This window comes from Takifugu rubripes, chromosome 6, assembly GCF_901000725.2.
Source record: "Takifugu rubripes chromosome 6, fTakRub1.2, whole genome shotgun sequence".
NCBI classification, from domain to species: Eukaryota; Metazoa; Chordata; class Actinopteri; order Tetraodontiformes; family Tetraodontidae; genus Takifugu; species Takifugu rubripes.
Genome location: NC_042290.1, coordinates 5286142 through 5297971, shown reverse-complemented (window position 1 = coordinate 5297971; position 11830 = coordinate 5286142). Strand labels below are relative to the sequence as shown.

Below are 11830 nucleotides of genomic sequence, written 5' to 3'. Positions count from 1 at the left end.
TAATTGCGCTCTCCAGACAGAGTGGTCCGGGGGAGGCTGTTTGGCTGCAGGGCAGGGGGGTGGGGGGGTGGGTGCTGATAATGCTGACGGGGACGGGAAGATGAGAGTGAGTGGGGCTCATCCCCTCTTTTTTCTGCCCTAGGACCCCCCCCCCACACTGGCGCCACCACGCAAACGAGGGCCCGATCGCGGGGAGCCCAGAGGACTGAACCCGAGTCTGGAAGCAATCAGGCAGCAGGGGAAGCCTGTCAGGGAGGGACGGTGGATGCAGACCCAGCCCCTCTCCCCGCATGTCCCCGCCCTTTATGACCCCCCCCCCCTTCCCCATTCCCCATTCCCCATTCCCCATTTCAGCCTCACTGTATTTTAATCTGTATTTTAAAGCACTGGAAACTCAACATTTCTCCACTTTACACCCGTTTCCTTCTTTAAAGAGTCTTTTTCACGCTGCTCTCAACTTTTAGGCGTGAGTGAAAGTAGATCCTTTAATTAAAAACCGTCCACGCTCGGCTGTCCCCTCGTCTCCACGTGTCCTTTGACCAACTGGACTGTGCTTGTCATAGAATCGGGAATATTCTGGGCGCTCCAGACACAGTGGAGTAAACCAGCACATTGGGGGAGAAAGGCTAATTAATATTCCAGATAGCACTCCAGGCCGTTACTATAATTTATTGACACAGTCGCTGCTTCCAGACAAGGGGTCATGCATATGCAATCAAACGGGCCGATTCTGTCTGAACCGCGGCGAGCTCGCCATCGAGATAAGGACAACAAAATAAGTCAACTTTAATTAAAAAAGATAACGGAGGCTTCTCCTCTTCCAACGGTTTGATAAAGGAAACAGCCTGAAAACCACCTGCATTGGTAAATGTCACATCCTAACAATAATAATGATGAACCCTGGCGTTTCATCCTTTCCTAATCCTAAAATGCATCCATGTCAGTTTCAGAGCGGCTCACGTTTGCCCAGATGGTGGTAGGAGACATTCGTTTGGCCAAATCTCGATTCCGTTCACCAGAGGAGAGTCGGGGAAAAGCCTTAAAGTGGCGAATATTGGGCTTTGAGTTAGGAATATTGGGCTTTGAGTTAGGAATATTGGGCTTTGAGTTAGGAATATTGGGCTTTGAGTTAGGAATATTGGGCTTTGAGTTAGGAAGATGAGTTCTGATTCAACCGGTCGGTGACTGATGAGAACGCTCCGTGTGGTTAAAGCTTCCTTCTGATGACTTAGGAAAACTCTTCTCAAACAATCAGAAGATATTGGAAATTAGTGCAAATAAATCCCAGACGTTCATCTAACAGGCCCAGAGGCTGCAGCTGCCGTGCCCACAGCAGAAAAAGGAAACTCACTTATACCCCCCCCCCCCAACTGTTGGATGTTCACCATATTTCCCAACAACCAGGAAGTGGTAGCTGTTCCGCTGGGCAGGATGAACAGGGGACGGCTGCCACCGCTCCATCCTCCAGGCCTCGGCCCCCAGCCCCCAGGTTCCTGCGCTCCGCTTCTTTGACGTCCTGCCGGCACGTGACCTTGACCTTGAGGCAAACGCAACAGCGACCTCTAAAAGAAGTAACCCCCCTCCCCCCCACCACCACACACACACACACCATTCATCTCCCTGCTGTCATCTAAAACAGGAACGCCAACACACACGTCTGACCAAGGAGCCCCCCCCCCCACCATCTGGTGGAGGTCTAAGGGAGATGAAAGCAGGTGAGCCAGCGTTCGGGCGGTCTGACCTCAGGCGGCGCCTCACTGTAACCAACAAGACCCCCCTCAACGGAAACACGCCGAGTTTTACATGAAACGACTCCCATTATGTCGGCGGAGAGAGTGAGAGACTTTCAGCCATGGAAATCGATACAGCGGAGAATAAAAGGCATGAAATTCTCCGGGGAAGTGGGAGACCCGGCCACAGTGGGGGCCTTTGTGCCGTCAACTTTTCCCCCCAGAGTGGTTTCATGCCTGCGTTTTGTGCTGCCTCTGCGGCAGCCAGGGCAACAAGGGGCGCCCAGTCCTGCAGCGCCCTGCGTATTCATGAGCGGCGGCGTCTAGACACCCAGGCCTCAGATGAAGATCCCGATTTTCTGCTTCTTTTCACTCAGTCATGTGACACGTTTGCCGGTTTCACTCGATTTTTATTCAAACTCCTATTTGTTGAAAGAACTGCCACAAAGTTACAGCTGCTGTGGTGTCGCGGGGAAGCATCGGATGACATGACCGTACCGCCGTTCGCTCGCATTCACGCTCCGTGAGGAGGGCATATAAAAAATATACAAGAAAATAAATACTTTAATACACAGCCTCTCTAACACGCAAATAAAGCAACTCAAGCGATGAGTGTGACGATGCCGGACGGGTCGGGACGGGAGGTTCAAAGACTTGTCCTCGCTAAGTGTTTGTCTATAGAAACAGCAGAGGCGGTTTGAAAGTCTAAAAGTGGCTGGAAGCAACGGGGAGGAGGGGGGGGGGGGGGGATGGTCAGAGCAGCCGCCTGTTAACGTAAACGGAATTAAAGGAAGAAAGCCGCCTAAAACATACAGAAGTCCTCCTGAACGTGTGAAAGCTGCGGCGTGTGAGTGTTTACGGGATGTTTATCGGAGCGGCGTGTAACACTTCGGTAGCCTCGCTTCACTTGACCTTTTCTTTCTTAGCAAGGCGGCGACGGGAGGGCGAACGCCGCGCCGTGTTCCGACGCCGCTACGGCGTGAGGGAGGGGTCAAAGCCGGGGGGGGATGATGCAAAGGAGGAAAAAAACTACTGTACAAGACTGAGGCACTTTCAAAAACAGCACACACACACACACACACACACACACACACACACACACACACACACACACAGTCTTTCTCATAATAAACAGTTCAGCTGGAGTCCATGCTGAAGAGCTCGATGCCATGAGGGCTCCAGTAGAGGCCGACCGCCGAGTTGAAGACCAGCGACCACACGTAGGGGATGAAGAAGTCTTCCGGCTGGTCTTCCTCCACGTATTTGAACTTGAGCTCTGGAAACTTCTGTCCGTCCAGAAAAGAGAAACAAGATGTGGAAAATTATTATCACCCACAAAGGACACAATTTTCATAATACATCTTCAATTTGGCTAGTTTTTTTTTCCACATTTCCAACGCGGAGAATCCGTCCCCTAACTTTCGTCTTGGCTGCCTTTCGCTTTAAAACCACATGAACCTGAAGTGCGGCGACTAACTCATCGCTCACCGTCATATGAGACACAGAGCTTCCCTTTAAAGTGCCTGCTTATAGCTTTTTTCCAGAAGCATCGGGAGCAAAACAAGCCCCTGAACAGCAGGTAGGTAGTAAAAGAAGCGCATCAATAATACAGTATGGGACCTCATTATATGCTCCTGTCTACACGTGCGCGTGTATGCACCAACGCATCCCATAATCAGTCTGCAGTGAAAGACAGACGCTGAGGGCCTTTATTGAGTCCTGACTGGCTCTATTCACAGCTAGCAGTATCATAATGACACAGACAGAGGGGCTACGGGGGTCACAGGCCATATGCCAGGCTGCTGAGGCTAGACCACACCGCGCCATTGTCACGGCGACGCACAATGCAGGAGCTGTATTATGGGGTTGGCATCTGTGTGTAGGTGACTGGCGCAGACGAGATGACCGACTCATCAAATGTGCATGAGAGCAGCCGTTACCTCACCCGCGTTTCCATTTAAATGATGCGTTATTCAAAGGGGATGTTGGAATCCCCGCTCATTGATTACATCCCATAAAGATGCACCATAACGCGTGCGGGCCCATGCGGTTGCCGTGGAGCCTATTTAAGTGATTGTTTTCATAACTGCGCGTCTACGGCCTCACACGAGCTGCTGTGGCAATATCAGGTTGAACATTATGGTTTTCTGTGTTTCCAGGACACCGAACGAACAACATTTCATGTTTTATGCTCCATCAAAAGGAATCGAACTTCCCAGCATCATCAGCGATTTACACCGCAGGCGGAGAAGCCTCGACTGCGAGCTCCCCAGTGGCCATTCCCAACCATATTTATTGTGTAATTAAAGGATGAAATGATCCAGAATCAGGACAACAGAACCGGCAAGGACAAAATATTCCATGAAGTGAGCTAGTTCAGCATAAAGAAACAGGAAGTGGCTAACTACGCTAACATTTCTGTGTAGTTAATGCACAATTTCTTCTGTTCCACATCCAAACTATAAACAAAAAAGTGGATGTGTGTATTTGCTGGAGCGTCACAACCTCCTTTAATGATGGAGGCATAGGAGCAGGGTGGCCTTGGGAAAGGCGGTAAAGCAGGCGCTACATGCTTTTACAGGCTGTTGAGAGACTGAAAAGAACAAGAAAATGATGCACCTCGCGCCAAGATAGTAAACATCTTATATCAAAATGAGAGTTTGACGAGACAAGTGCTGAGTGGAGGAGAAAATATGAACCCGGGCGGCAGGAAAACACGGTCCCGTGTGCACATTCCACCATCTTCACCAGATACTGAGCACGAAATGAGAAAAAGAAAAATGGCCGCTAAATCACAAAGGCAAACATTTTTCTCTCCTGCGTCGACACGAGACAGAACCACAAAGGAATTGATAGCTGCAGGAAGCCACTAAAATGGAGGAATCGGAACATCCCCAGACGGCTAACGCTGTCTCGGCCCCTGGTTCTGTCTCCTCCCCCCCTCCTCCGGGTTGGTCTCAGTCTTGCAGCTGTCTGGACCCACTTGGCCCGGGCTCATATCAGTTAGTTCCGGGTCCTGGTGGGTCCTGCCCTCGCCCCTGAGCACAGACTGACTGGCTGGCCTCATATCTTCAGTCGGGACTGCGTGTTCCCTTCCCGCCCTCCCTGATGCTGTTCTGTCAGAGCTCGGCCAGACAGGGAGGAATGTGGCGCACACACACACACACGCACACACACACACACGCACGCACGCACGCACGCACGCACACACACACACACACACCCACACACACCCACAATTTTATCAACTCTGTGATTATTTGTTGCACTTTTTATGGATTTTTATGGGTGTGTGTGAGAGTGTGTGTGGGTAAATCCCCCTGCCCGGCCACCCGACCTCTGAAGGCTCAGGCAGGTACTCAGTAACAGCTTGGAAGCTCCCCCAGCCGCCCCCTCCTCCGGAGCCAGAGAGTCTGTAGGCTATCGCTGCTCAATAAAGCAGATTTCAGCCGGTGGGGCTAAACAACACATTCCACAGGCTCTGGCCATGAGAGCGACTCGACCCGGCCTCACACACCCTGAAACAACACACTTCCTGACAAAGCCTGAATGACAAGCTGTTGATGGGCGCCCTCGAGGCATTTGAACAACGACTTTTAACCTTTTGTTTCAGTTGCTAATTTGCATCTTTCCCTAAGAATGCCTCCTAACTTCCTTAAATAAGCAGAGCCTCTGTCCACAGGCTGGACCTCACCTAAAACAACAGCTCTGTTTGGTCAGTAAAATGCAGAAATGATTTCCTTTACGGCAACCGGCCGCTCCTCTAACCCTTCCGTGTGAGAGTGACTCACATCTCCTCTCAGCCGTTCCCATTTTCTTGCACGCATAAACGTGGGGTATTTATCAGAGTTACCCCTCGGAGCCAGACGGGCTGCACATGAAGCCGGCAATATTCTGGTGATATTTCAGTCATCTGTCTTAAAGAAACCAAGTTTACCCAAAACGCTGACACACGGTTGTCTCAGGAACGATGATGTCAGCGCCCCCAGAGGGACGGCGGGGCGTGAGGCAGGAGGTGCTGATGGAGCCGATCCTCTGGCGCAGCCACCAGCCACCCGCTAATGATGGATCTCAAGACCATAAAATAACAATTAAAGTCAGCCTCTCCCCCCGGAAACTCTTCATTTACAAATGCTAGCATGTCTCCTGCTAACAGGTGATGATTTAATCTTTGAAAGTGTTTACACCGTTATAAACACAGGGGAGAGTATTTGAGAACGCATCCGCAGCTAATACATCTTAATCTCTCCGCGGTTCATGGAAAAGCAGATCCAGACAGCGGCATTCCTAAAAGCTTTTATTGAGCAACCATCAATTTATAGATCATTCTACGCAACATTAATCCCTCCCATGGATTTTTTTCTTGCATTGGGAGCTAAACTCCAAAAAGGGCTCATAAGGCAGACGGGGGGGGGGCAGGGAGGCGGCTGTTTGTGTGAGCGATGGCATCAGGATGGAGCGGAGACGTCACCCTGGGGAGACGTTGGCGGGAGATTCTCTCTGCTGCGTGTCACCCCCTGGAGCCGCATAGCGCTCGGGTGGCGCAGAGTCGATACAAGACTTAACTAGAGGGGGAGAAGGCCTGGGGAGCGCACGTGCGCACGTATGTGAGCGTGCGCTTCAGGTTCAGCCTCATCACTGAAGGACGTTGAGGGGTTACACCGTTTCCATGCGTAATCCTGCGGTTGATGGCTGCATTAAAGCCTGAAGCTGCCGAGAGGGTGCGCACGGATGCGCCCGTGGCCCCGCGCCATCCCTCTTCCGCATCGGATAGCCTGACAAATGCCTCACAGCCCGCCGCCAAGTATAGAACATGAAACACATGATGAAGCGTGCAATTAGGAGCTTGTGCGCTGGTGAGGAGCAAAGAGGGGAGACTGCTGGTTACATATTTCCTGACTGATTAATGGAGGAGCAGCGGGAAGGGCGGGGGTTAGCGAACCCACCAGGAGTGTTGGGAGAGTGGAGTAATGAGGAGCGGTGGCAGATTTATGTCCGCACTCCACCCTCTCCTCCTGTTCATATATGCCCATGACAAAGTGCCCCCCACAGCATCTCCTTGAAATGTCATTACGTGTTCACATGTAGCGCAGCGAAGATGAAATGAAGATGGGCAATCATGCTAATGAGAACTGGGCTTTAGCCTTTTGTCTGCTGTCCCACTGGCTCTTCCAGCCCCCCCCAGCCGTGCACTCGCCTCCTCTCACCTGGCCGGGGAGCAAAACTCCTGGTCTCACGTCCCCAGCAACACTGGTCAGAGCCATGTTGGCCCATTGCACAGGCTGACTTCAGCTGCTCTCACATTTCACGTGTGTGTGTGTGTGTGTGTGTGTGTGTGTGTGTGTGTTGGGGGAGGCTGATTTACCTTCAGCCTGTCTGTGGGCAGGGCCTGAGCTCCCTTCATGATGACCTCCTGAACCCTCTCGACTGAGAGGTCACTCCCAGCCTGCTCCAGCCGCTGGCCGAAGAAGCCGATCACCTTCACGGGAAGAAAAACAGGGAGGAAAGGTCAAAGACACACACTCGCTTATGTCATCCCGCTGTTGGACGGTGTTGATTTCCATGTTTGGGGCTGTGGCACTGACAGTGCAGCAGCCACGCCCGGTATGATGACACCGTGAGTAACATGTTTCAAACACAGGAGCATCTGGATGGTTTCAATTAATCACCCGACTCTGGCGAACCATCCAACCTGATCACCATCCAGTTAGCACCGGCTAGTTTTTCCCCTGCTCGGTCTGAGAGTACTACAGCATCTGTATCGTGTTTTCACTCCTCAGAAATCCGAGAGAACCACGGAGGGAATTGTTATACTAACGATATTAATTGGGAATCGTTTCAAACAGGCTGATATAAATTCATGAACTGCTCTGCGAGTGCAGCTGCTGGAATTGAAATGCATATGAACGTGGGCCGGCTCCCCCTTTGGGCTACAGATGCAGAAAATTCTGTAAATCCATACAGCCCTTTAGATTACACACTCACCGTTGGATTTGAGTGCGTCTCATCAAACTTAAAGTAAGCACTCCACTGGAGCTCAAATGATCCGATGCCTTCTGGGCCTAATCCCGAACAAGAGATCAAGGAAAACTGTGTTTTTGGCGCCGCGCTACGTTCTCCCCCTGAGAGACGCTTTATATTTGGTAATTAAAAAAAAAAAATACTCTAGGTATTACTGATTCTTTTTAATGCTTCCCTCTTTTTGCCAAACCAACAGTGGTAGCTGCATCTGCAGGCGGGGTTTTCTCCATTCGTATTCTGGGGCGGCTCTGCAGAGTTCAAACCAGCCTCGGCACACACGGGCGCCGCGCGTGTGTGTCTACATCCATCTAATACTAATCTCTTCATTAACTCTTCGGGCCTCCCATACGGGGTTAATTCAGAGACGCAGAGAAGCCCCCTCCTCAGCATGAATCTCATGCTCACACACATGGATTTGCAAGCGCAGGGACTTCAGAGAATAGCCTGAGGGAGTCTGACTTAACTCCAGGATTCTACATCACTTCCTCCCCTCATGCTTATGGATAACAGCAAAGCTCATGGCAACACAGGAGCCCCCCCCCCCATCCATTACACAAGGCCCTGGTGCACACCCGAGCTTCATTTCCTCCCCTTTCAACTAAAACTGCCATCAATGACAGCCGTCTCTGGCTTCATTCCTTTCTTCTCCATGCACAAAACACGGAATGAATTTTCAGAGAGCCTCTTGACACAAGGGGGCTGATTAATTCATCAATACAGCTCCAGCCCACAGAACTCTCAGGATGCTGTACAGTACGGCAGCACTCTGTGCTAACCCCGAGTCCAGGCGTTCTCAAACTTTCCCTGAGATGTCAGGGAAGCCCAGGAGGGGAACCGGGAGAAGTCTGACATTTCCAATGGTGCAAAACAAACAAGGGCAGGATGGGAGGCTTTCAAGGACCAAGCTTCTTTAAATTTACTACACATCGATATCAAATGTTCCCTCCTGTTTCAGTGACCAGACTGGATTCCAAAGTGGGACCTTTTTAGGAGCCCCCGCAGCTTCTTAAATAGTCTCAATATACTGCATCTGGGCGACTGCCTGGGGCCGAGTCCACTCACCGTGTCCAGGTTTTGCATGATGTCCTGGAAGGAGGGGTGGGTCCTGAACTGCTCAAAGAGCTCCCTCTTGTACAGCAGCGCGTAGACCAGGTTGGGGTTGTGGTGCAGAGAGTTGCACAAGCAGGAGTTGATGATTTCCAACATCATGCGGATCACCTCTTCAATCACATTCAGGTCCTGGGCCTGGGGGGGAGGGAGGATGTAAAGGTTAATTGGTTTCCCACTACACTGCCTTCACCTATAATGATGTTTTCTTTTTGAATGATTGCTTCCTGATAAGACTGATCAGCAGGGGGAAGGGGGTGGATAAAGGGAGGGAAGGAGGGATGAAAGATGCTGCTAAGTTGTCAGCCAAGGTCTTAAAGGAGTGACAGATAGTTGACCTTGCGGAGTACAGAGCGGGTCATGTCACACCGTGTTTCCTCCAGGGCTGCGACACCAGCAGCCAGTGCCAGGTGACGTGGAAGCAGGGGAGGGAACCATGAAAGGGGCCAGAAACGTCTTTAAACAAAGTGGATAAATAAAACCGCAGTCACACGTCTCAGTGACAGCACAATGAGGGTACACAGAGAGGTTCCACGAAACTCGCTCTGATGCTTAACACGGAACACATCGGCGGCTCAATTTGAGGAACTTGCAAACAACCATTATTCAGAAAACAAAGATTTTATCAGACAATGTTCTCTATTTACTGCTCTCAAAACAATGCGGCCACAGAAGCAGACAGACGGGCAGACGGACGCCACCGTGACAAGATAACGTCCCACGTGTCTCGCTCCGGGATGACGCGGAGAGGAAATGACAATGAGGCGGTGGGAAAACTAATAATCTTTAAAGAGATTAAAAAAACAGGCGACAATGACTTGATGAATGCCCGTCAGCACATGATCCATATTTCCCTGCGGTCTGACCGCCGCAGCAGAGGTGCACCGACGCCGTTGGAGATAAGACGCACGCGTGATGACAACAATTTCCAATCAAACCAAAATTTGAGCAATTTCAATCTTGCTTTACGGGAATATTCACCTTACTGCTCATCCGCACTGCGCTCATGGCTGCCTAACTTAAGGCTTGAGATTTTCCCGGAGGCGTTGTGGAATACGTGAGAGAGAATTTAAAAAAAAAAACTGCTGAGCAAGCCGGTTGAATGTTTAATGTAACGAAGTACTTAATTCAGTGAAACTTTGATTTTAAAGAAAGATCTTGCTTCCTATGCACCAGGAGAAACTCTGGAGCAAGTTCTCCACATGCAAAACTTGTCCTAAAGGATTGATTTTAATAACGCACCACATTGCTCCCATGGCGACCTGTTTTGAACAAGAAATTTGTAATACCGGCTAAGACCAGATTCAACACAGAGAGAATGCAGCAGCAGGCTGATTGGAAGTTAAGATTCCGCCTCCAATCCGGGGAAACCAAGTGGAACAAAAGTGCTTGAGGTAGCATTTTATATTCCATCTCCTCTGCCGTCCTTTAGAAACGCGTCCTTATCTTATAAATTATTTTGCTTGATGTGTGGCCTCACCCAAACACAACTGCACCACGTTGGCTATAGAATAAGATGCGCCCAAATAGACCGCATTCATTTCTCCAGGTTTGGGGACGATGGTGCGAAGCTCCGACAGGCAGACCTAAAGAGACAGCCGCGCTCGCTATAATAAGGACTGATTGTACGTCTAGGAGCAGATTTGGCCCTCGTTTGCTAGACTCCGCTGCCTGGCGAGATCTGCTCCTGTGTTCTGCTGTGGCAAGCCATAATTAGACAGAAAGTGGGGACAGATAGGGGAGACAAGTGAGTGGGAGGGAGAGGAAGGAAGGCGGAAACAAAAATGGAAAATGGAAGCAGAGGAGGAAAAAAGGAGAGCGGGGAGGGGGGGCGATGGAGAAAGTGAATATGATGAAGAGGAGACAAAAGACAGAGGAAGGCAGAGTCGGAGTGAGAGATGCTTAGTTTGTTTGTTCTCCAGCTCTGCACCCAGCTTAATGAGATTAGCCCAGCAGGGGGAAAAAATGCCACACTAGGGAATTCAGGTCACATGAAAATAGGCTAGCTAGACGTCTGCCTGGCCCTGTGTGTATGTTTGTCAAGTGGATGAGATTAAGAGGTCCATGGTCTGCTTGAAACCCAGACAGGATTTAAATGCATTGGCTCCTCCTCTGTCAGTTGCCACCCCGCTCTCTCGCGCTGTTCTCATTTTCTGCCAAAAACGCAACCATAAGAAGGTCACAAAAGCACCTGACGTGTTTGGAGGGTGTGTATTTCCCCCGTCCTTCCGTCTTCGTCCGTGCTCATTTGCCATTATCCCGCCTCTCATTGTCATTTAGTCACAGCCACTCACGGCGCCGTTTAATGTCTCCTCTCCACCCAGAAACACACAGGCCACTGTCATAAGCTGTATCATTAGTCTCAATGATCCTATCCCGTTTGACTTGTTTCACCATTTACACAAAACCAGCAGGAAGCCTGTGAGAGAGACTGTGGGGTTTTTAAGCCTTTGTAACCGCACGAATCCACAGCGACTGCTTCAAAAGTGCTGGGCACAAATGTGTCTGCATGTTTGCGCATCGCTCGCCATCTAATTGAGAAGTGAAAATATGGTTTAAAGAGCCCAGTGGTAACTGAGTGTTTTGGTTCTATCCACATGCGTCTAGACAAACCAGACATATCCATACTTTTTATTTTGCGACTGTGCATGTGTGGATAGAGTGCTTAGTAACACAGACATGCAAATCCCTGCAAAGTAGGAGCTGGAATCATTAAACCAATAGCTTAGAGGTTCTCTGGCTGGCCCTGCTGCTCGCTGCAGACTGTTGCAGGGCAGACAAACAAAACGCACTGAGAAACGCTGCTGACAGCCACGAAGGCGCAGCGATACAGACACAAAGACTCAAGTGCAAAAGGTGGAAAATGAGAAATTGAAAAGTCACAAAAACAATAAAAATTATAAATATAAATGTGCTCTCTTCCTATGGTTAAAGCAGAAAGATGAAAAGAAGAAGGAAGAGATGATAAAATA

General features: G+C 50.1%; 1 protein-coding gene across 1 annotated transcript in view; it reads right to left on the bottom strand.

Annotated features, from left to right (window-relative positions):
* Window positions 1–2119: 2119 nt before the first annotated feature.
* Window positions 2120–11830, bottom strand: part of dym (dymeclin) — a 28655-nt gene continuing 18944 nt past the window's right edge. Inside the window, exons 15-17 of the mRNA XM_003965201.3 lie at window positions 8814–8996; window positions 7096–7209; window positions 2120–3016 (exon numbers count right to left, since the gene is read on the bottom strand). Coding sequence (XP_003965250.1) covers window positions 2867–3016; window positions 7096–7209; window positions 8814–8996 — 447 coding nt within the window. The 3' untranslated portion in view covers window positions 2120–2866. The remainder of the gene's footprint in view (window positions 3017–7095; window positions 7210–8813; window positions 8997–11830) is intronic.